Here is a 25,398-nt window from a genome sequence, read left to right as displayed (position 1 = left end):
AAGCTCATCCAGTCCAACCTAGCACCCAGCCCTATCCAATCAACTAGACCATGGCACTAAGTGCCTCATCCAGTCTTTTCTTGAAGACCCCCAGGGATGGTGCCTTGAGGCATCTTGCAGGTTTGTAGAGGCTCAGAAGAAAAAAAAAAGCTGATTTTCATGACTGGGCTGACACCAGAGAAGGAAAATCAGGTTTTAAATCAGGCTGTAGCTCCTTCAGTGACTGTTGAGAAGATGCTGCTTTGCTGATTTGGAGCCATTCATAGAACCATAGAATCGAGCAGGTTGGAAGAGAGCTCCAAGCTCATCCAGTCCAACCATCACCCCAACACCATCATGACCACTAAACCATAGAATCAAACAGGTTGGAAGAGACCTCCAATCTCATCTAGTTCAGCCTAGCACCCAGCCCTGCCCAATCAAGCAGATCATAGGACCATAAAATCAAGCAGGTTGGAAGAGAGCTGCAAGCTCATCCAGTCCAACCTAGCACCCAGCCCTGCCCAACCAACCAGACCATGGTACTAAATGCCCCATCCAGGCCTGGCTTCAACACCTTCAGGGAAGACAACTCCACCACCTCCCTGGTCAGCCCATTGCTTCCTTCAATCCATTTGGGTCCTTCTACAACCCATTTTGATCTTCCTATAACCTGTTTTCATCCTTCTACGACCTGTTTTGATCCTTCTACAACCCATTTTGATCCTTCTGTAATTCATTTTGGTCCTTCTACAACCTGTTTTGGTCCTTCTACAACCCATTTTGGTCCTTCTGTAATTCATTTTGGTCCTTCTACAACCTTTTTTGGTCCTTCTACAACCTGTTTTGGTCCTTCTACAATCCATTTTGATCTTTCTACAACCTGTTTTCATCCTTCTACAACCTGTTTTGATCCTTCTGCAAGACATTTTGGTCCTTCTACAACCTGTTTTGGTCCTTCTACAACCCATTTTGGTCCTACAATCCATTTTGGTCCTTCTACAACCCATTTTAATCCTTCTACAATCTGTTTTGATCCTTCTCCAAGACATTTTGGTCCTTCTACAACCTGTTTTGGTCCTTCTACAACCCATTTTGGTCCTTCTACAACCTGTTTTGGTCCTTCTACAACCCATTTTGGTCCTTCTACAACCCATTTTAATCCTTCTACAATCTGTTTTGATCCTTCTACAACCCATTTTGGTCCTTCTACAACCCATTTTGGTCCTTCTACAACTTGTTTTGGTCCTTCTACAATCCATACATCAAGAAAAACAGTGAAGGACTTTTTAGGGCATTGGGCAGTGATAAGACTAAGGGGGATGGATCCAAGTTGGAGGAGGAGAGATTTAGATTAGACATTAGGAAGAAGTTCTTCACCATGAGGCTGGTGAGATGCTGGAACAAGTTGCCCAAAGAAGTACTGGAAGCCTCATCCCTGGAGGTTTTTAAGGCCAGGCAGGATGTGACTCTGGGCAACCTGACCTGGCAGGACACTGGAACAGGTTGGCCAAAGAGGTGGTGAAAGCCTCATCCCTGGGGAGTTTTAAGGCCAGGTAAGATGTGGCTCTGGGCAACCTGATACTGGTGGGATACTGGAACAGGTTGCCCAAAGAGATGGTGGAAGCCTAATCCCTGGGGAGTTTTAAAGGCCAGGTAAGATGTGGCTCTGGGCAACCTGAACTGGTGGGATACTGGAACAGGTTGCTCAAAGAGATGGTGGAAGCCTAATCCCTGGAGGTTTTCAAGGCCAGGCAGGATGTGGCTCTGGGCAACCTGATCTAGTGGAAGGTGTCCCTGCCCATGACAGGTAGGCTGGAACTAGACAATCCTTGAGGTGCCTTCCAACCTGGCCAGTTGTGTGATTCTGTGAACTCACCACCTCAAAACTGAGGATCAACCCCACAGCTTCTTACATGTGGGGTTATATTCATCAATTAGCCATCTGAGCTGGAAGCTTTCTCACTGCTAATAGATCCACCCAACACTGCCTTGGCTGCAGTCTGCTAGCAAAACAAGCAACGAAGGAGCAAATACTCATGCACCAAACGAGAGTCTCACCTACACGCTCCGCCAGAGTCCTTCCTACCACAGCCTTGGCTGGAGAACCACAACCACAATGAAACCTGCCACAAAGGAACTGATAGGATTTCTCTTCCCATGCAGAGGAAGGGACATTTCATGGCCCAAACAGGTCGATGCTGCCCCTTATTTATAACCCACAGTCAAAAACTATAAGAGAAGACACATTCCAGCTAATGACGTTAGCGATTCCTTCCCTTCCCCTGCCTCAGAGGTGGCTCAGGCCTTTCTGCTTGTAAATCATTTTATTGGTGGTTAAAATAGAGAGGCTGCAGCATCTAACTGTAATTCAAGGAGCACTTCAAAGGGAACCTGCTTTCATTTCACAACAGTTAAGGTTTTATCAGCCACTAAAGATTCCCCCTGCCAGAGGATCCTGTTACGCCACGTTAAGCCCGGGGTGAAGGCTACGGCTGCTGAAACCAGACTGGTGGGATGAAGAGGAGGAAGAAGAGGAAGTTTTGAAGCAGTTGGTCTGCCTGTGGAGATGAGAGGGTCTCTCGAGGGAGTTTCACCCCTGGAGTGTTAACCCTATACACAAGACCTGTCTGGATGCATTCATAGATTGATAAATTCATAGCATGGGTTGGGTTGGGAGAGACCATTAAGATCAGCCAGTTCCAACCATCCCTGTGATGGGCAGGGACACCTCCCACTAGCCCAGGTTAGACTCATAGAATCCTAGGTTCACAGAATCAGGCAGGGTTGGAAGGGACCACAAGGAGCAGCCAGTTCCAACCCCCCTGTGATGGGCAGGGACACATCCTATTAGCTCAGGTTAGAATCATAGAACCATAGAATCAGTCAGGGTTGGAAGGGAGCACAAGGAGCAGCCAGTCCCAACCCCCCTGCCATGCCCAGGGACACCCTACCCTAGAGCAGGCTGCACACAGCCTCAGCCAGCCTGGCCTCAAACACCTCCAGCCATGGGGCCTCAACCCCCTCCCTGGGCAACCCATTCCAGCCTCTCACCACTCTCCTGCTCAACAACTTCCGCCTCACCTCCAGCCTCACTCTCCCCACCTCCAGCTTTCCTCCATCCCCCCACTCCTGCTACTCCCTCACAGCCTCAAAAGTCCCTTTCCAGCTTCTTTGTAGCCCCCTTCAGATCCTGGCAGGCCACAAGAAGGTCACCTGGGAGCCTCCTCTGCTCCAAATTGAACAGTTGCTGAAGGCCTTATCCAGCCTGACCTTGAACACCTCCAGGGAGGAGGTAGCCACAACCTCCCTGGGCAACCTGTTCCAGTGTCTCCTCACCCTCACTCTAAAGAATCTCTTCCTAATCTCTAGTCCAAATCCTGCAGCAATCCTGCTATAGCAAGGTGGTTGCTCTTGATGGTCTCCAGAGGTCTTTTCCACCCCAAGCCATTCTATGACTCTCTGTTGTTCTAAGGGGTTGGATTGCACACAGAATGTCAGGGGTTGGAAGGCACCTTGAAAGATCATCCAGTTCAACCCCCCAGCCCCTGCCAGTGCAGATCACACCAGGACACATCCAGAGAGGGAGACTCCACAAGCCTCCTGCACAGCCTGTTCAGGGTTCACAAACAGAGTTTTATGTCAGGAGCTGGGGATAAGGCTGTGAGAAGAATCCAACAGCAGAACCCCCCCCCCCCCCAGAATCTGTCAGAAGCCTGTTTTCATTTAAAGGACACATTCTTTGTGATCATCTCTCTGTGCACAGCAAAGAGCTCCTGAGCCATGTAAATGCACAAGGGCATGGAAGTGTAACGTGGACCACAAGCATGCAAGGGTATGGAAGTATAATCTGGGCCACTGAAGGCATCACTGGAGGTATCTGAGGCTTATGTCCATGTGAATCCTCCTCCAAAGAGTGCATGAAGTAGGTCTGAAGGTGGAACTACAGACTGCTCAGTTTGCTGAGGGGAAGCAGAGGGATGTCCTTATGGAAAATAGAACAAGAGATCCAAGCAGGTTCTTCATGTTCTAGTGGTGCCCATGGTCCAGGTAGAGAAGTACAGAATCATAGAGTCTTAGAATCAGGCAGGTTGGAAGAGAGCTCCAAGCTCAGCCAGCCCAACCTAGCACCCAGCCCTGCCCAACCAACCACACCATGGCACTCAGTGCCCCAGCCAGCCTTGGCTGCAACACCTCCAGCCACACAGACTCCACCACCTCCCTGGGCAGCCCATTCCAATGCCAATCACTCTCTCTGACAACAACTTCCTAACAACATCCAGCCTCAACCTGCCCTGCCACAGCTGCAGCCTGGGTCCCCTTGTTCTGTTGGTGGGTGCCTGGCAGCAGAGCCCAACCCCACCTGGCTACAGCCTCCCTGAAGGCAGCAATGAGCTCTGCCCTGAGCCTCCTCTGCTGCAGGCTGCACCCCCCCAGCACCCTCAGCCTCTCCTCACAGGGCTGTGCTCCAGGCCCCTCCCCAGCCTTGCTGCCCTTCTCTCAACACCTTCCAGCACCTCAAGAGCTCTCTGCAATTCAGGAGCCCAGAACTGGACACAGCACTCCAGGGATGGCCTGAGCAGTGCTGAGCACAGGGGCACAAGAACCTCCCTTGTCCTGCTGCCCACACTGCTCCTCAGCCAGCCCAGGATGCCATTGGCTCTGCTGCCCACCTGGGCACTGCTGCCTCCTCTTCAGCTCCTCTCAGCCAGCACCCCCAGCTCCCTCTCTGCCTGGCTGCTCTCAGCCACTCTGGCCCCAGCCTGTAGTGCTGCTTGGGGTTGTTGTGGCCAAAGTGCAGAACCCTGCCCTTGGCCTTGTTAAATTTCATCCAAAGTCTCTCACTGTGCCATGTGGACCTCTCTTGAGAAGTGAGGCTGCTACTACAGGAACCTCGATGGTCCCCACAGCACATCACTCAACCCTTTACCTTCACCATGCCCTTCACAGATGGGAGAGGGAGGCACAGCAAGAGCGAGAAACCTCCCCAGTTCATCACTGTCTGCCTTGCAGAACCAGCTGATTCCAGAAGAGCCCATCCACCTGGCCAGATTTGGTTTGGGGCAAAGGTTAACACTGGTTCTTATTTAACCTGCACCCAACCCTGCCAATAGCCAGTCTGAGATGTCCCAGCCACTTGTTCTCAACCAGAGGAGAGGGGCTGCAGAGACAGCTGCCTGCCAGGATGGGGCTGGACTGAATTATCCCTGCAGCCGCTGAGATATGGGTCAGCTCCCACAATTTGTCAGACAAGGAGAGGAAAGGAAGGTCAGGGAAGAGCCTCCTGTGGGAAAGAAAGCCTGTTGTGTTCCTGCTCAGCCTAATCAGGTCTTGATGTTGGAGGAAGATAGATGGGATAAATGAGCTGGTAAATGGAAACAGGGATGGAAAAGCCAAGCTGCGTCTCTGCTCTCCAGCAGAATGGGAAGGGCTGCAAGGGAAAGGGCTTTTCACAGCCCCAGGAAGAGGCAGAAACCAGGTGGAATAAAATCATGTGGCCCTTTATGGCTCAACCACACCATAAAAATTCCATCCAAGTCAGCTGAGATCCCTCAGCACGTTGCATAAAGGCAACTGTACCACATCAGCCCCTCTCTGGCTTCTTCTCTGAACCAGGGCAGATGGCTGCAGGTCCTTCCTTTGTCCAACCTGGCCATGAATATTGCAAATCCTGGGCTTGCCAGGAGGCAGGTGGGAATTGTAGTGGCAACAGTGATGAAGGAACATGGATAGCTACTGCTCTATGCAGATGTCTCCTTTTGGATGGTGCTGAGTCCCTGTGTCCTGGACTGCAGCCAGAGCAGTGTGGGCAGCAGGGCAAGGGAGGGGATTCTGCCCCTTGGCTCTGCCCTCCTCACACCCCACCTGCAGTCCTGGGGGCAGTTCTGCAGCCCCCAGCACAAGCAGGACATGGAAGTGTTGGAGCCAGTCCAGAGGAAGCCACCAAGATGCTGAGAGGGCTGCAGCAGCTCTGCTCTGAGCACAGGCTGAGAGAGTTGGGGCTGTGCAGGCTGGAGAGGAGAAGGCTTGGAGGAGAGCTTGGAGTGGCCTTGCAGTATCTGAAGGTGGCTCCAGGAGGGCTGGGGAGGGACTATTGAGAAGGTCTGGGAATGACAGGATGAGGAGGAATGGGTTTGAAGTGGCAGAGAGGAGACTGAAACTGGATGCTAGGAAAGGGTTGTTTGCAGTGAGGGTGGTGAGAGACACTGGCACAGGTTGAGGGTGGTGAGACACAGACACAGGTTCCCTAGGGAGGTTGTGGAGCACATTGGGTGCTTCTGTGCTCCACAACCTCCCTGAAGGTATTCAGGACCAGGCTGGATGAGGCCTTGAGCAACCTGTTCTAGTGGGAAGTGTCCCTGCCTATGGCAGGGGGTTGGAACTGACTGAGTTTTGAGGTCCCTCCCAACCTAAACCATTCTATGAGTCAACCCTCCCAGACTGGAGGTGGAACAGTGAGACAGCCTCCTGCAAAGTCCCTGCAATAGCTCAGTGACCATCACCTTTCCTCTGCCAAGGGCTGAAGGATGTGAAACCAGACATCAGAGACATGCAAGCATGATGGAAGCTACTGAAAGAATTCTTTAGGGGAGCAGACAAAAAGCTCCTGGGATTGCATGGATCTGGGGCTCGTGGGTTTGATCGGCGCATGTAGAGGCACGGCTGGGGCTGGTGAGCCCTTTGAGCTCAGTGCCTAAAAGGCTGAGCCTCTCTTGCTCCTGGGTGATGATGTGGTGAAGATAAATATTAAAGAAGGTTAGTGGAGCAGAACAAATGACTCTTCACAAATGAGATTAGCCAATGAATTTTAGCCTGCTTTTCTCCTGGCACATCCCTGCTCCTGAAGGTGGGAGCTATTTATAACCATCTAGAGAAGGATTTCAGCAAACACTTTGTGCTGAGGGTGGGTGTTGGAGGGGGGTTTTTTTTTGGCAGGCTACTTTCTCACTTTTTCTTTTCTTCAAACAAGTGATTGTTAGCAGGGAAATGTTTGCTTGTGATGGTGATAGCTTAGGAAGCTTTCTTTCTTATCTGGAAATATATTGAAGTACCTGGAGTCCTGGGTGCAGTGCTGGAGTCCCCAAAACAAGCAGGACATGGAAGTGTTGGAGCCAGGCCAGAGGAGGCCACCAAGATGCTGAGAGGGCTGCAGCAGCTCTGCTCTGAGCACAGGCTGAGAGAGTTGGGGCTGTGCAGGCTGGAGAAGAGAAGGCTTGGAGGAGACTTTGGTATGGCCTTGCAGCACCTGAAGGGGGCTACAGGAGGGCTGGAGAGGGACTGCTGAGAGGGGCTGGTACTGACAGGATGAGGAGGAATGGGTTTGAACAGGCAGAGAGGAGACTGAAACTGGATGCTAGGAAAGGGTTCTTTGCAGTGAGGGTCGTGAGACACTGGCACAGGATGCCCAGGGAGGTTGTGGAGCACAGAATCACCCAATGTGATCAAAGATTCTGTGCTCCACAACCTCCCTGAAGGTGTTCAGGACCAGGTTAGATGAGGCTTTGAGTGATCTGTTCTAGTGGGAGGTGTCTCTGCCTATGGCAAGGGGTTGGAACTGGCTGAGTTTTGAGGTCCCTTCCAACCTAAACCATTCTATTCTATTCTATTCTATTCTATTCTATTCTATTCTATTCTATTCTATTCTATTCTATTCTATTCTATTCTATTCTATTCACTGCCCAGCCTGGATTTGTACTTCCTCTGCCTTCACTTGCCCTGGATCTCTGACTTTCCCTTCTCCCCGTTCTGAGCTCACCACGACCATTGCCTCCTGAGTCCCATATCAAACCCAGAGAGGTAAAGCTGGAATAAGTAGAATCATAGAATCAAGCAGGTGGAAGAGAGCTCCAAGCTCAGCCAGCCCAACCTAGCACCCAGCCCTGCCCAACCAACCACACCATGGCACTCAGTGCCCCAGCCAGCCTTGGCTGCAACACCTCCAGCCACACAGACTCCACCACCTCCCTGGGCAGCCCATTCCAATGCCAAGCACTCTCTCTGACAACAACTTCCTAACAACATCCAGCCTCAACCTGCCCTGACACAGCTTCAGCCTGGGGCCCTTTGTTCTCTTGCTGCCTGCCTGGCAGCAGAGCCCAACCCCACCTGGCTACAGCCTCCCTGCAGGCAGCTGCAGACAGCAATGAGCTCTGCCCTGAGCCTCCTCTGCTGCAGGCTGCACCCCCCCAGCTCCCTCAGCCTCTCCTCACAGGGCTGTGCTCCAGGCCCCTCCCCAGCCTTGCTGCCCTTCTCTCAACACCTTCCAGCACCTCAACAGCTCTCTGCAATGGAGGAGCCCAGAACTGGACACAGCACTGCAGGGGTGTCCTGAGCAGTGCTGAGCACAGGGGCAGAAGGACCTCCCTTGTCCTGCTGCCCACACTGCTCCTGAGCGAGCCCAGGATGCCCTTCTTCCAACTCAGAATTTCACAGAATCACAGAATTTCTTAGATTGAAAAAGACTTTCAAGATCATCAAGTCCAATCACTCAAACCATTCCAGGAACTCTGTGATCCTATGCTTAGGTTTGCACTTAGAGCTTCGCAGCTCTGAGTCCAACCCTGCTCAGTGATTCAGCTCTACCACTTCCTGCAATAAAAGATGATCATATTTAAAGAGAAAATAAATACCACCCTTGAATGAAATAGTTCTTGGAGACCAAAAGGATTGCTTGCAAGTGCTGTGTTTCCCATTTCACAGGCTCTGCTTCTCTGCCATGATTTCAGCAGGAGGAGGAAATTCTGTTAACGTTTCTCCCTTTATAAACTCCCTGCCCGGGGATGAAGGAAAGCTGCAAGACGTTGGAAGCAGAAAGCAGCTGAAGGTAGAGTGTTTCATCAAGTGCTTTCTCTCCACTTGAACACTTGCTTCTTCGCCAGCCAAGTCTTAATGGTGTTAGAGCTGCATTTAAACCTTTGGGAAGAGGCTTTGATGTTCACACCTGGCGGAGGTGAGCGAGATGCGGGAGAGCAGATTTCCTGCTGCTATTGTTTGGCTAGAGATAGGCTGGGCTTTAGCAGCAAATCGGCAGCACATCGATCCCTACACTATCAAGATTTGCTTTGCAAAAGGGAAACAAACAAACAAAGGGAAAAAAAAAGCTAGGAGCTTTTAAAACAGCTCTTACAAAACCGCTTCAGCGCCGTGGGGAAGCGGCTCAAAGATTAAAACATCCCTGGCCAAGCCTCCTCCTGCTTAGACTGAACATCTTCCTTTGTTGACCAAACTGAATCTGTTTCATTGGTGTCCCAGCAAACAGAGAGTGGTCCTAGCTGGGGAGACTGGGAACAGATGGAGCCAGGCATGCTGGCTGCTGAAAGCAACGAGGCAATGCAGGCAGGGCAGCTGTTGGCTTCGGCGGGCGCACGCCGGGCAGCAGCTCTGCCAGGCTCAGAGCTTCCCCAAGTGTCCTCAGGCATCATGGATGATGAGGGGACAGGAGGGCATGGCTTATGAGCAGAGGCTGAGAGACTTGGGATGTTTTAGTCTGGAAAAGAGAAGACTGAGAGGGGATTTGATCAATGTTTATAACTATCTGAGGGCTGGCCAGGAGCTGGGGGACAGGCTCTGCTCACTGCTCCCTGGCACAGGACAAGGAGCAATGGGTGTAAGTTGCAGCAAAAGAGCTTCTGCCTCAACACCAGGGGGAACTTCTTGACTGGAAGGGTCCCAGAGCCCTGGCACAGGCTGCCCAGAGAGGTTGTGAAGTCTCCTTCTCTGGAGCCTTTCAAGGCCTGTCTGGATGTGTTCCTCTGTGATCTGTGTTAGAATTGTCCTGCTGTGGCAGGGGGATTGGACTCGATGATCTCCTTGGGTCCCTTCCAACCCCTAACATCCTCTGAGCCTGTGAACCTGTGATTTTTTGGGGTCCTCGCCTTCATTGGGTTGGAAATTTTGCCCTAAAGGTTCTTCTCAGAAACCCTCTGGGAGGCCCTGTTTGTTTTGACCACAATGGGACAGGCACTCTGCTGCTATAAATCAGTGCAACTTCACTGCCTCCCTTTTAGAGCGGCGCAGAGCGCAGTGTCAGACACAGCCGCCTCGGCCCAGGCGCTGGCATCTCCTTCATTGCTTTGGCCTCTGGGCCCTCTGGCCTTTGTAAGAGAAATCAAATGGCCACCACATTGTTTAGGGGATCCCTTTCTCAGCTGCCCAAGGCTGTGAGACTGCCAATTTCTGCTCCTGGGTCCAAACAGAGAGAGAGGTTCTCCTGTCCCTCTACTCTGCCGTTCAGTTCTGGGGCCCCCGGTTCAAGAGGGACATGGGACTGCTGGAGAGAGTCCAGCCCAGAGCCACAAGGATGATGAAGGGAATGGAACATCTCTGTTAAAAGGAGAGCCTGAGGGAGTTAGGTCTGTGCTGCTTGAGAGGTGACCTCATCAATGTTTATAGAGACGTAAAGGTTGAGTGCCAGGAGGCTGGAGCCAGGCTCTGATGGGTGATGCCCAGGGACAGGAGAAGGGGCACTGGGTGGAAGCTGAGCCATAGGGAGTTTCATTTCATAGAATCATGGAATGGTGTAGGTTGGAAGGGACCTCAAAGCTCAGCCAGTTCCAACCCCCTGCCATGGCCAGGGACACCTCCCGCTAGTCCACACTGCTCAAGACCTCATCCAGCCTGACTTTAAACACCTCTAGGGAGGGAGCAACCACAGCCTCCCTGGGCAACCTGTTTCCACTGTCTCACCATCCTCACTGAAAAGAACTTCCTCCTTGAGCTTGAATCCATTTCCTCTTCTATTACAAGCCCTTGTAAAAAGTCACAGAATCACAGAATCAGGCAGGTTGGCAGAGAGCTCCAAGCTCAGCCAGCCCAACCTAGCACCCAGCCCTGCCCAACCAACCACACCATGGCACTCAGTGCCCCAGCCAGCCTTGGCTGCAACACCTCCAGCCACACAGACTCCACCACCTCCCTGGGCAGCCCATTCCAATGCCAAGCACTCTCTCTGACAACAACTTCCTAACAACATCCAGCCTCAACCTGCCCTGACACAGCTTCAGCCTCTGTCCCCTTCTTCTGTCCCTGGCTGCCTGGCAGCAGAGCCCAACCCCACCTGGCTACAGCCTCCCTGCAGGCAGCTGCAGGCAGCAATGAGCTCTGCCCTGAGCCTCCTCTGCTGCAGGCTGCACCCCCCCAGCTCCCTCAGCCTCTCCTCACAGGGCTGTGCTCCAGGCCCCTCCCCAGCCTTGCTGCCCTTCTCTCAACACCTTCCAGCACCTCAACAGCTCTCTGCAATTCAGGAGCCTACAACTGGACACAGCACTCCAGGTGTGGCCTGAGCAGTGTTGAGTACAAGGGAAGAAGAACCTCCCTTGTCCTGCTGCCCACACTGCTCCTAAGCCAGCCCAGGATGCCATTTTCTCTAACCCAACTGCATTTCTGTTTTGTAGGTGGATTAGAGGTGGACTGGGGGCTTGTTTGGGGCATGTTAGCTGAGGGATGTAAGCTGTGGGTTACTCTTTTCTTTACCCCAGTTGCATTTCTGTTTTGTAGGTGGATTAGAGGTGGACTGGGGGCTTGTTTGGGGCATGTTAGCTGGGGGATGTAAGCTGTAGGCTACTCTTTTCTTTACCCCAGTTGCATTTCTGTTTTGTAGGTGGATTAGAGGTGGACTGGGCGCTTCTTTGGGGCATGTTAGCTGGGGGATGTAAGCTGTAGGCTACTCTTTTCTCTAACCCAATTGCACTTCTGTTTCTAATTCAGGCTGGAGAGATGTGGCAGAGCAGCAAACACAGGGGACACTGAGCTCTCATTCACTAAGCAAACAGAAGGCAACTCTGCAATTCTCCCTCTCATTAGCAACACCTTTCCGTGGTGAGATCTCCACCAGACGTGGAGGGGGAAGCATGTGGACCCTCCTCATCATCTCTGGCTTTACCTTGTAGAGCTGCTTCTCTAAAGCTGCCTGGAACAATGAGTTCCCCTCGGCCTGACCTCTCTGGGGAGCTGGGATGCTGCTTGGCTGCTCCCTGGACGTGCCTGGGCACACGCAGCGGCTGCGCGGTTCTCACGGAGGGGCTGCAGCGGTGCCAAGAGGCCCTTCTCACCGGGGGTCACTCCGGTGTGCCAGAGCAGGGCTGGCCCCGTGCCATGGAAAAAAAACAGCCTGCCAAAGGCAGCCTCTGCCAACCCCCAGAGCCCCAAGTGCAGGCTCCTCCGCACGGCCCCCGGCCGCTGCCAAAAGAACAGGGGGCAGCTGTCGTGTCATAACCTCATCCTGGGCCTCCTCACAGGATGTGTCAAGCACTTAGACCCTCAGGAAGAAAGAAAACATTCTCAGCTGACCTCTAAGGGAGGGGGGATTGCCTCCAGAGAGGCACTTTGGACACATCTCAAGAGAGTTTGGGAAAGCAAAACGCCAGGCAAACAGCATCAGGCTCCGGCAGCTTGGCCTGGCCACGGTCGATGCTCAGAGACCTGCTTGCCACCCTAGCATCACTCTGCAGCATCTTCACCTCCAAAAAGCACCACCTAGAGCTGCCCTTGGCAAGAGGGTTGGAACTAGGTGGTCAGAGGGAGGTCAGAGGGCTGGAGCTCCTCTCTTGTGAGGGAAGGGTGAGAGAGTTGGGGGTGTTCAGTCTGGAGAAGAGAAGGCGCTGAGGAGACCTTATTGTGGCTTTCCAGTATCTGAAGGGGGCCTATGGGAAAGCTGGGGAGGGGGTTTTTAGGGTGTAGGGTGGTGATAGGATAGGGGAGGATGGATCCAAGCTAGAACAGGAGAGATTTAAGCTAGGATAGGAGGGAATAGATCCAAGACAGAGGAGGGGAGATTCAGACTAGGATAGGGGGGAATGGATCCAAGCCAGAGGAGGGGAGATTCAGACTAGGATAGGAATGGATCCAAGCTAGAGGAGGGGAGATTCAGACCAGGATAGAGGGGAATGGATCCAAGCTAGAGGAAGGGAGACCCAAACTAGGATGGGGAGGAATGGATCCAAGCTAAAGGAGGGGAGATTCAAACTAGGAAGAAGTTCCTCACCATGAGGGTAATGAGATATTGGAACAGGTTGCCCAAAGAGGTGGTGGAAGCCTCATAGAATGGTTTAGGTTGGAAGGGACCTCAAAGTTCAGCCAGTTCCAACCCCCTGCCACAGGCAGGGACTCCTCCCACTAGAACAGGCTGCTCAAGGCCTCATCTCTGGATGTTTTTAAGGCCAGGCTGCATGAGGTTCTGGGCAATCCATAAAAGGCCCCTGGTGAGCACTGGAGTCATAGCTGAAGCTGTTCCCACTGTGTCCTCTAACATCCACTGGGTCTGACTGCACTCTTGGTGAGCAGCAATGTGAGACCTTCTGCTTTATCTGCAGACCATATGAAGAAGAGCCAAGCTGGGCTTACTTGCTCCAGCTTTATCTATCTGTGTTTGATAAGAGACTCAGGAGGCAGTGTAAAGAGCAGGTCTGGGCCACACCTTGAGTGCTGTGTTCAGTTGTGGGCTCCTGAATTGCAGAGAGATGTTGAGGTGCTGGAAGGTGTTGAGAGAAGGGCAGCAAGGCTGGGGAGGGGCCTGGAGCACAGCCCTGGGAGGAGAGGCTGAGGGAGCTGGGGGGGTGCAGCCTGCAGCAGAGGAGGCTCAGGGCAGAGCTCATTGCTGCCTGCAGCTGCCTGCAGGGAGGCTGTAGCCAGGTGGGGTTGGGCTCTGCTGCCAGGCAGCCAGCAACAGAACAAGGGGCCCCAGGCTGAAGCTGTGTCAGGGCAGGTTGAGGCTGGATGTCTTTAGGAAGTTGTTGTCAGAGAGAGTGATTGGCATTGGAATGGGCTGCCCAGGGAGGTGGTGGAGTCTGTGTGGCTGGAGGTGTTGCAGCCAAGGCTGGCTGGGGCACTGAGTGCCATGGTGTGGTTGGTTGGGCAGGGCTGGGTGCTAGGTTGTGCTGGCTGAGCTTGGAGCTCTCTGCCAACCTGCCTGAGTCTAAGACTCTATGATCTAGCCCAACCCCACCTGCCATGGTCCCTTCCAACCTAAACCTTCCTGTGAATGCCAAAGAACAGGATGAAGCTTTGATCACAGTGGGAGAGCACTGAGGTCCTCAGTAGCACACAGCAGAGACATTTAAGAAGGGCCAGGAGGATGCTGAGAGGGCTGCAGCAGCTCTGCTGTGAGCACAGACTGGAAGAGTTGGGGCTGTGCAGGCTGGAGCAGAGGAGGCTCCCAGGGGACCTTACTGTGGCCTGCCAGGATCTGAAGAGGGCTCCAAAACAGCCGGGGAGGGACTTTTGAGGCTGTGAGGGAGTGGCAGGACCTGGGGGAGTGGATCCAAGCTGGAGGTGGGGAGAGTGAGGCTGGAGGTGAGGAGGAAGTTGTTGAGCAGGAGAGTGGTGAGAGGCTGGAATGGGTTGCCCAGGGAGGGGGTTGAGGCCCCATGGCTGGAGGTGTTTGAGGCCAGGCTGGCTGAGGCTGTGTGCAGCCTGCTCTAGGGTAGGGTGTCCCTGGGCATGGCAGGGGGGTTGGAACTGGCTGCTCCTTGTAGTCTCTTCCAACCCTGACTGATTCTATGGTTCTAAGTCCCTGAGAAACCCATGAGTTTTCTGGTAACCAGGCTCTGGCAGAGGGGGGTTGGATTGGATGATCTTTCCAGGTCCCTTTCAGCCCCTGACATCCTGTGAGTCCATGATTCAGGCTGCAGAGTACTGCTGGTCAATGGTGAGTTTCAGCTCCTGTGCCCCAAGAATAGAATTGCTTTGTGGGGAAAAAGAACAACCCAAAAACCCCAAACAGCTTCAAGCCAAATGAAATGGCATTTTCTTTTCTGCTGCCCCTATTTGGCAGGTTTGAGCTTGGGCCTGCAAGCACCACTTAGGTTATGGCCCTTTGTTTGCTGCAGCTTGAAACTATGTCCTAAAGATACAATGTGAGGAGCCTAGAAATGCCCTGATGAGCCTAGAAATGCTCCCAGATTTCAGAGGCAGAATTGCTCTGAGCCTTTGTCTGGTTGTTTGGGTGGGGTTTCTTTTTTCACTAGATACATTAAATGAAATATCCATTTTCTCCCAGGCAGAACTCATGATGCTCTCCATCATAAAAATGATCAATGAAGCACTGGGTTGTGACTCCTGCTGCCTGGTTTAATGTTGGTATTGAAATCACAGCTTCTTGGTGCCTGGAATTTCCTAGGGATTAATAACAGACAGCAGCAGCTCAGCCCAGCCCACCCCTTCACACTGCTGGACCACTGATGGCTTCAAACTGGAAGGATCCAGACTGAGGTTAGGCAGGAGAAGATGAACAGGGGGATGGAACAACTCTCCTGCAAGGACAGGGTGAAAGAGCTGGGGTTGTTCAGCCTGGAGAAGAGGAGGTTCTGGGGAGACCTAATAGCAGCCTGCCAGAACCTGAAGGATGGAGAGGGATTGTTTGGAAAGGCCTGCAGTGATAGAACCAGGAGCAGTGGTGTGAAATGAGAGCAGAGCAGATTTAGATTGGCTGTGAGGAACAAGGGCTGCACCATGAAGGTGCTGGGACAATGCAACAGGTTGCCTGGGGAAGGTTGAGGCTACATTTTGAATAGAATAGAATAGAATAGGTAGAATAGGATAGGATAGAGAGAAGAGAAGAGAAGAGAAGAGAAGAGAAGAGAAGAGAAGAGAAGAGAAGAGAAGAGAAGAGAAGAGAAGAGAAGAGAAGAGAAGAGAAGAGAAGAGAAGAGAAGAGGATAAGACAGAACAGAACAGAACAGAACAGAATAGGATAGGATAGGATAGGATAGGATAGGATAGGATAGGATAGGATAGGATAGGATAGGATAAGATAAGATAGAATAAAATAGAATAGAATAGAGTAGGATAGGATAGGATAGGACAGAACAGAACAAAACAGAACACAATAGAACAGAATAGAATAGACTAGAATAGACCAGGTTGGAAGAGAGCTCCAAGCTCAGCCAGCCCAACCTAGCACCCAGCCCTGCCCAACCAACCACACCATGGCACTCAGTGCCCCAGCCAGCCTTGGCTGCAACACCTCCAGCCACACAGACTCCACCACCTCCCTGGGCAGCCCATTCCAATGCCAATCACTCTCTCTGACAACAACTTCCTAACAACATCCAGCCTCAACCTGCCCTGACACAGCTTCAGCCTGGGGCCCCTTCTTCTGGCCCTGGCTGCCTGGCAGCAGAGCCCAACTCCTCCTGCCTACAGCCTCCCTGCAGGCAGCTGCAGGCAGCAATGAGCTCTGCCCTGAGCCTCCTCTTCTGCAGGCTGCACCCCCCCAGCTCCCTCAGCCTCTCCTCACAGGGCTGTGCTCCAGGCCCCTCCCCAGCCTTGCTGCCCTTCTCTCAACACCTTCCAGCACCTCAACATCTCTCTGCAATGGAGGAGCCCAGAACTGGACACAGCACTCCAGGTGTGGCCTGAGCAGTGCTGAGCACAGGGGCAGAAGAACCTCCCTTGCTCTGAGTGCCTGTACCCAGCTGCCTGAGGAGTCAGCAGCTGAACCATCCTCAAGTGATGCCAAGAAACAAAAGCTGCCAATTTTTTTTTTTGGGGGGGATTAATTGTGGTAGCTTTCTGGGAAAGCTTTCTGAGATAATACTTTGGAGCCTGACTCATTATAGCAGCAGAAATAAATGGGAGATGAGCTGCTTGTGGGGGAATCCAGGCACGAAGTCCATGAAAAATGTTTTTCAGGGCACACATTTCTAAGTGATTTGAGGTTGTGGTGCTGACCTGAGGGCAATTTGAGTATATCTACAGCTTTGGTTTGCCTTCTCTTTCTTCCTGTTGGTGTTGGTGAAGTGAAAAATGGGAATAAAGCACTGGAGTTTCTTGGCCTCAAAGATGCAACCCACTTGGGCAAACAGATCCATACTTGGGACGTTGGCCAGACAATGGCAGAAGTTGCCCAGGGAGGTTATGGATGGTCCCTCCCTGGAAGTGTTCAAGGCCAGGCTGGATGAGGCTTTGAACAACCTGGGGTAGCAACCTGAGCAACCATGGCAGGGGCTTGGAACTGGATGATCTTTAAGGTCCTCTCCAATCCAAATCATTCTATGAATCTATGATTGTCTAGGAGAAGGATTAGTTTCAGCTCCCTATGTCCATGACTGATGTATCTGGTGGCTCTTCTGACTGCCTGCATCCATGACTGATGTATCTGGTGGCTCTTCTGACTGCCTGCATCCATGACTGATGTATCTGGTGGCTCTTCTGACTGCCTGCATCCATGACTGATGTACCTGGTGGCTCTTCTGCTTACTTAGATCCATGACTGATATATCTGATGGCTCTTCTGACTCTCTAGATCCCTGACTGAAGTACCTGGTGGCTCTTCTGACTCTTTAGATCCATGACTGATATATTTGGTGGCTCTTCTGACTGCTTTGAGGAGCCATTTCTACCTCTGGACAAGAATTTCCTGGTGAAACTATTTCCCACACAATCTAGCTCAGGGCACAGAGGAACACATCCAGAGAGGCCTGGAAAGGCTCCAGAGAAGGAGACTCCACAGCCTCTCTTGGCAGCCTGTGCCAGGGCTCTGGGACCCTTCCAGCAAAGAAGTTCCCCCTTGTGCTGAGCTGGAACCTCCTGTGCTGCAGCTTCCATCCACTGCTGCTTGTCCTATGCCAGGGAGCAGTGAGCAGAGCCTGTCCCCACTTCTGAGCCCCAGCCCTCAGATAGTTATAAACATTGATTCAATCCACTCTCAGACTTCTCCAGACTCCAGCCCCAGGGCCTTCAGCCTCTCCTCATCAGGCAGTGCTCCAGTCCCTCATCATCATCATAGCCCTCCCTTGGATTCTCTTGAGCAGATTCCCCATCCTTCTTAAACTTCAACTTCACCCTTCCACAGAGCCCAGGCAGCACAACCATATCCATAGGCTGGATTTTGGCCACCAAGAAAAGAAGCCCAAACAAGGTGAGAAAAGATTTGAGCTAAAACCAAAGACCTTTGGTTATAAACCATCAACTCCCAAAAGCTTCCACTAAATTAGCTCAGTGGATTGCTTAAGGCTCTCAGCCTTCATTTTTAAGTCCATGAAGGCTTGGCTTTTGCCAGCTTGGTTGGTGGAAGGGGGGAGGTTTGCAGATGGACATGACTTTGTTTGGGGCTGGACAATTAGTGTGGACCCATGAGTCAAGACATTGCCTCCCACAAAAACAGCTCCCTGGGAATTTCCTCTCTGGGAATGGGTTTGATGCTGTCATCCTGATCCTTCCATGGCAGGCTGGGCCAAGGCTATGCCCAGTTTGGGATTAACCTTGTAATGGTTCATACTTTAAGGGGGTGGTTGAAGGCTGAATCATAGAATCATGGAATTGTTTTGGTTGGCAAAGCTTTCTAAGCTGATGGAGTCCAACCACCAACCTAACATCACCACGGCCACTAAACCATGTCCTCAAGTGCCACAGCCACAGGTTTCTTGAACCCTTCCCAAGGATGAGGACTCCACCACCTGTTCTGATGCCTTCCCATTCCTACAAGAAAGAAATTGTTCCTTATGGCCAACCTAAACCTGCCCTGGCACAATTTCAGCCCATTTCCTCTCTTTCTATCACTAGGGAGAAGAGTCCAACTCCCACCTGGCTCCAATCTCCTTTCAGGGAGTTGGAGAGAGCCAGAAGGTCTCTCCTCAGCCTCCTTTTCTCCAGGCTCAACACCCTCAATTCCCTAAACTTCTCCTCCCCAGCCCTGCTCACCAGACCCTTCCCCAGCTTCATTGCCCTTCTCTGAACCTGCTCCAGCCCTTCAATATCCTTCTTGGAGTGAGGGTCCCAAAACTGACCCTGGTACTCCAGGTGTGGCCCCAGCAGAGCTGAGTTCAGGGGCACAACTACTTCCCTACTCCTACTGGCCACACTCTTGCTAATCCAGACCAGGATGCTGGAATCTGGTGCCTCAACCACACAAACACTGCAGTGACCTAGCAAAAGTATTGCTCACCCTCCTGTGAGCTTCCTAGCAGATGAGAAACAGGAGCTTGGAACTGCTCTTCATCTCCTCCCCCCCTGCCCCTGCCTCTCCTCATCTTGTTGTTCAGCTTGTGAATTTTATTAGCTGTCAACATGTCAAACTTCCACTTAGCTGGACAGCTGCATGATCAGCCAGGCTCTGAGGCTTGCCAATAAAGTTTAACAGAGCTATCAGCTGCTCATGTGGAAGAGATTATGGGATGTGGACACTCAGGTGTTCTCACTGGAGTACTCATAGGAGTACTGCAGCCAGTTCTGGAGCCCTTATGAGAAGAGGGATGTGGAGATGCTGGAGAGTGTCCAGAGCAGGGCCAGGAGGATGCTGAGAGGGCTGCAGCAGCTCTGCTGTGAGCACAGAGCGAAAGAGTTGGGGCTGTGCAGGCTGGAGCAGAGGAGGCTCCCAGGGGACCTTCTTGTGGCCTGCCAGGATCTGAAGGGGGCCTACAAAAAGCTGGGAAAGGACTTCTGAGGCTGTGAGGGAGTGGCAGGAGTGGGGGGAATGGAGCAAAGCTGGAGGTGGAGAGAGTGAGGCTGGAGGTGAGGAGGAAGTTGTTGAGCAGGAGAGTGGTGAGAGGCTGGAATGGGTTGCCCAGGGAGGTGGTTGAGGCCCCATGGCTGGAGGTGTTTGAGGCCAGGCTGGCTGAGGCTGTGTGCAGCCTGCTCTAGGGTAGGGTGTCCCTGGACATGGCAGGGGGGTTGGGACTGGCTGCTCCTTGTGGTCCCTTCCAACCCTGTCTGATTCTGTGACTCTATGACTCTATGATCTAGGCATCAGGCAGAAGCAAGGAGGCTGCACTGATTTCACCCTTCATGTGGCAAAGCAAATAGAGGTGAGGAGGAGGAATCATAGAACAAAAGGAGCATTAAAGGCTGGAAAAGACCTCTAAGACCATCAAGTGCAACCTTAAGGAGAGGCAAAGAGATAGTCCCACTTATTTTTGTTCAGTGCTTGCACAGAGAGTATCAAAATGGGATTTAGGAAGAAGTTCTTTGAAGTGAGGGTGGTGAGACACTGGCACAGGTTGCCCAGAGAGGTTGTGGCTGCTCCCTCCCTGGAGGTGTTCAAGGCCAGGGTGGATGAGGCCTTGAGTGACCTTTTCCAGTGGAAGGTGTCTCTGCCTATGGAAAGGAGTTGGAACTGGCTGAGCTTTGAGGTCCCTTCCAACCTAAACCATTCTATGATTGTTGTCTGTAAGATACAGTAAGAGTGCCTGAGATTCAGAGGCTTGGGTCTCATGCAGGGATTCTTCAGCCATGCCACTGAGATCCAGAAGATGAGTGAAGCAATGACTAGAGGCTGAGGAGCTTAAGTAAAGGCTGCTCCACAGTCCCTTTGGTGACTATGGGTCAACAAAACACTTAGAATCATTGAATCATAGAATGGTTGAGGTTGGAAGGGACCCCAAAGCTCAGCCAGTTCCAACGCCCTGCCATAGGCAGGGACACCTCTCACTAGAACAGGTCACTCAAGGCCTCATCCAGCCTGGTCCTGAACACATCCAGGGAGGTTGTGGAGCACAGAAGCACAGAATGTGATCTTTGATCACATTGGGTGCTTCTATGCTCCACAACCTCCCTGGGCAACCTGTGCCTGTGTCTCACCACCCTCAACCTGTGCCAGGCTCTCACCACTCTCAACCTCTGCCAATCTCTCACCAGCCTCACTGCAAACAACTTCTTCCCAACATCCACTTTCAATCTCCCCTCTGGCACTTCAAACCCACTCCTCCTCCTCCTGTCATTACCAGTCCTTGTCAATAGTATCTCCCCAGCCCTCCTGGAGCCACTTTCAGATACTAGAAAGCTGCTCCAAGGTCTCCTCCAAGCCTTCTCTTTTCCAGGCTGCAGACCCCCAACTCTCTCAGCCTGTCCTCATAGTAGAGCTGCTGCAGCCCTCTAAGCATCTTCATGGCCTCCTCTGGACTCTCTCCAACAGTTCTCATCCACCTCTCTCCTATTTTCCAGGTTAACACAGTAAGCCTCTGGAGATGAGGTAGATGTGGAGAGGTTGGCATGGCCCTTAACACCTTGAAACTCTGATCTCAGTTGACTCTCTCCAACAGTTCTCATCCACCTGTCTCCCATTTTCCATGTTAACACAGTAAGCCTTTGGGGATGAGATAGATGGGGAGAGGTTGGCATGGCCCTTAACACCCTGAAACTGATCTCAGTTGACTCTCTCCAACAGTTCTCATCCACATCTCTCTCACAATTTCCAGGTAAACACAGTAAGCTTCAGGGGAGGAGGTAGATGGGGAGAGGCTGGCATGGCCCTTAAGACCCTGAAACCCTGATCTCAGCTGGCCCTACCACTACAACCACCCCTCAGCCACAGCACACCTCTCTTGACATCAAAAACTCTGCTGAGACAGGAGTGAGGCTGTGAGGAGAAGATTCCCTGCCGGATGGATACATCTGCAGACACATCTGTGGCCGGGCTGGTGTTTTGGGGGTTATTTTTCCCCCCCAAGAACTTGACTGACTAATGTTTGCAGGTCCTGAGAGCCACGAAAAGATGTGCTCTGATAGCCAGAAAATTTTACAAGGGGCGGCAGGCTTAAAAGTGGTGGGAAGAAGCTGACTCTGCCAGGACATTGGAATGAGAAAGCCATCAGGAATGTGCCTCGGAGAACAGCTGCTGCTAGAGCCCTGGCACCAACCTCCCTTGCAAGCTGCCTGGGAGCAAGTAAGGGGGGGGGAGGATATGGAGAGCACACAGCTTGAGACAAGGGAAAGGGTCTCTTTAGTTATTTAGCTTTGCCTTTCCCTGCCCTCACCTCCCTCCTTCCTCCCAGCCTTCTCCTGGGGGGGTCAGAGCACCTCAGAAATGAGACAACCTGCCCTGGTACTTCAGAGCTGTCTCCTCACTTCCCAGCATGTTTCTGTGCCTCAGACAACACAGGTTTCTCTCACCCCATTAAAAGGTGTCACCCAAACTCTGTTCTCCCTTGAACAAACCCCTCCCCTTTTTTTTCTCCCCAGTCCTTTTGCTGCAGAAACATCTATTTTTATCCTCCCCTTAACATCTTCTGTCTATCTACACAAGGAAGAGCAATTCAAAAGAGAAGATGCAAAACAAAATTGGGGGAATTAATGTTTCAACTTCTGGTAGCTTGGTCACCTTAGTTAGCCACTTTCCCAGGCTTCACAGAATCATAGAATCAGGCAGGGTTGGAAGGGACCACAAGGAGCAGCCAGTTCCAACCCCCTGCCATGCCCAGGGACACCCTACCCTAGAGCAGGCTGCACACAGCCTCAGCCAGCCTGGCCTCAAACACCTCCAGCCATGGGGCCTCAACCCCCTCCCTGGGCAACCCATTCCAGCCTCTCACCACTCTCCTGCTCAACAACTTCCTCCTCACCTCCAGCCTCACTCTCCCCACCTCCAGCTTGGATCCATTCCCCCCACTCCTGCCACTCCCTCACAGCCTCAGAAGTCCCTTTCCAGCTTCTTTGTGGCCCACTTCAGATCCTGGCAGGCCACAAGAAGGTCCCCTGGGAGCCTCCTCTGCTCCAGCCTGCACAGCCCAAACTCTTTCAGGCTGTGCTCACAGCAGAGCTGCTGCAGCCCTCTCAGCATCCTCCTGGCCCTGCTCTGGACACTCTCCAGCATCTCCACAGCCCTCTTGTCCCAGGGGCTCCAGAGCTGGATGCAGGACTCCAGGTGGGGTCTCAGCAGAGCACAGCAGAGGGGCAGAATCCCCTCCCTGGCCCTGCTGGCCACACTGCTGCTGCTGCAGCCCAGGCTCTGCTTGGCTTTCTGGGCTGCAAGTGCACACTGCTGGCTCCTGCTGAGCTTCTCCTCCAGCAACACCCCCAAGTCCCTCTCCTCAGGGCTGCTCTCCAGCCACTCACTGTCCAGCCTGGCGTTGTGCTTGGCATTGCCTTGACCCAGCTGCAGGACCTTGCATCTATCTATGTGAGCCTACATGGCCTGCAAATCAACACCACCACTGCTCAACACTGTGGCACAGCCTTTTAGAGCCAATTTAAAGTCTCCTTTTGGCAGTCTCCATCTCCACACCTTAGGTGCTGATAGAGTCAGGAAAATCCAGCACCTCTCAAGAGAAAGCTGGAGGGAGGTGAGAGGGAATCCACTGCAGTGCTGTGGCTGGCTTGGCACTTCTTTGGGAAGGAGAAAGAGAATGGGCAATGTCCTTAACCAGAGTCCCAGGTGTGGAAGCAAATGTCCACTCATGGAATCATACAATCACAGAATGTCAGGGGCTGCAAGAGACCTCCAAAGCTCATCCAGTCCAACCCCGCTGCCAGAGCAGCATCACCCAGAGCAGATCACACAGGAATACATCCAGGTGGGTTTTGAACACCTGCAGAGAGGGAGACTCCACAGCCCCCCTGGGCAGCCTGTGCCAGGGCTCTGGCACCCTCACAGGGAAAAAATTCCTCCTCATGTTAAAATGAAGCTTCCTATGGCTCAGCTTCCACCCAGTGCCCCTTGTGCTGTCCCTGGGCATCACCCAGCAGAGCCTGCCTGCAGCCTGGGTGTGGAGGCAAATGTCCATTTCCAGCTAGCTGGGGGCAACAAACCAGCAATGATTTTGGTCAGTTTTGGCTCCTGAGTGAGCACATCAAGCTCAGTGTCCTGAGAACCACCAAGCAAAGCTAAATCTACACCACTTTTGTTTTGGAGGAGCTGTGTCCTTGTCACCAGCCTGGAGTACTCTTTCCCTCCACGGTTCAACTCTCGACTGAGTGCGCAGAGACCTCAGCACGAAACCTAACCAGAGGACAAACTGCTGGGGTCTCCATTTCACTTCTTTAACCCAGCACAATCCCCAATCCCTCCTCCCCCTCCCCTCTCTTTCCTTCCCTTTGCCCAAGGGACTCTATTATACCCCTCGATCTGTTCACACTCCTTATCCCTCTGCGTGTTTGCACACACTGCTGACCCAGCCTTTATCTGCAAGACATAAGGGTCTCTGTGTGGAGTTCCCACAAGAGCTATTAATCGTGTAGATGTCAGAGTCCCTCAGCTCCAAACCCTCCCTTCCTGCTCCTCCCCTCTTCTTCCCTACCCTTCCCCCCCCTCCCCCTCCCCACCTCACCCTTTTTGCGCTCTCTGGAGATTGAGGGCAAAAAAACCCAAACCCTTAAACCTGATGAAAATTCACACACACAACTTGCAAACTGTGCAAAATATGATCTGCCTCCCCCCAGGAGGAGGTCAGTGAATGGTGTGATTGCTCCTCAAACAGCAAACACAAACACAGACACACACACTGCTCCCTCCTAGGCAAAGGGAGGAATTCACTCCACCAGAAAACAGAGGGCTAAACGCTCTGCCAAGCCAAGGAAATGTTTGGCTCCTGGTCTCAACATGGATGGAAAACCTCCAGCTGGTACCTCTGCAACGGGCCAAATCCAAAGGGCACATCTACAAATCCGTGGGAATCTGCAGAACTGGGTTTAAGTCTCAGGTCTCTGTGAACGTGACCCCAAAGAAGAGGTTCATCCGCACCATATCCACACCCTCGACCCCCAACACCACCATCTCCTTCCCCAAGGCCAGCAAGAACTCAAGCTAAAGCTCAGATCCTGGTGAACATGACCCCAGAGAAGAGGTTTATCCACATGATGTGCCTTTGAACACCCTCGACCCCCAGCACCTACCATCTCCTCCCCAAGGCCAGCAAGAACTCAAGCTAAAGCTCAGATCCTGGTGAACATGACCTCAAAGAAGAGGTTCATCCACATTATATGCCGTTGAACTGCCTGAACCCCAACACCACCACCTCCTTCCCCAAGGCCAGCAAGAACTGGGTTTAAGTCTCAGATCCTGGTGAACATGACCCCAAAGAAGAGATTTATCCACATGATGTGTCTTTGAACACTCCCAACCCCCAACACCACCATATCCTTCCCAAGGTGGACGTGAACTGGTTTTAAGTCTCAGATCTTTATGGACATGACCCCAAAGAAAAGGTTCATCCACATGATACGTCTCTGAACACCCTCAATCCCAACACCATCATCTCCTTCCCTAAGGCCAACAAGAGCTGGATGTAAAGCTCAGATCTTGGTGAACATGACCTCAGAGAAGAGGTTCATCCACATGATATGCCTCTGAACACCCTCAACTCCAACACCACCATCTCCTTCCCCAAGGTCAAGAAGAAGCTGTGCCACCAGGCTGCCTTGCCATGTGCCAGCTCTGGTCCTCACCTGAACTCGAGCCTCGGTAAGCTTGGTTCTCTGAGCTAGCTCCTCTCGTGTGTAGATGTCAGGGTAGTGAGTTCTCTCAAAGGCCTTCTCCAGCTCCTCCAGCTGCTCAGCAGTGAAAGTGGTTCTGCTGCGACGTTGCTTGCGCTTCAAGGGCAGGTCTGGTTCGGATTCAACATCAGAGCCTTCATCCAGCCTGTTACCTGGGGTGGGGGAGAAGTGGGAGAGGACTTGTGTGGTCACCAGCTATAACGAGAGAGCCTGGTGGAGGAGTCAAGCAGCTTAGGAAATTAATCTCACATGATGGTGTCCATCAACAAAATACTC

The 25,398-nt window shown here is 52.4% G+C and overlaps 1 protein-coding gene across 5 annotated transcripts in view; it reads right to left on the bottom strand.

The window, feature by feature from the left end:
- The window catches only part of PAX7 (paired box 7), a 201,194-nt gene that overhangs the window by 83,220 nt on the left and 92,576 nt on the right, over positions 1–25,398 (bottom strand). For all 5 annotated transcript variants that reach the window (XM_064171983.1, XM_064171987.1, XM_064171986.1 and 2 more), the window contains exon 6: positions 25,075–25,274. In XM_064171983.1, the coding sequence (XP_064028053.1) occupies positions 25,075–25,274 (200 nt within the window). The remainder of the gene's footprint in view (positions 1–25,074; positions 25,275–25,398) is intronic.

This window comes from Pogoniulus pusillus, chromosome 36 (genome assembly GCF_015220805.1).
Source record: "Pogoniulus pusillus isolate bPogPus1 chromosome 36, bPogPus1.pri, whole genome shotgun sequence".
Classification (NCBI taxonomy): Eukaryota; Metazoa; Chordata; class Aves; order Piciformes; family Lybiidae; genus Pogoniulus; species Pogoniulus pusillus.
The sequence above is the reverse complement of the archived record's forward strand: the minus strand, read 5'-3'. Positions and strand labels throughout refer to the sequence as shown.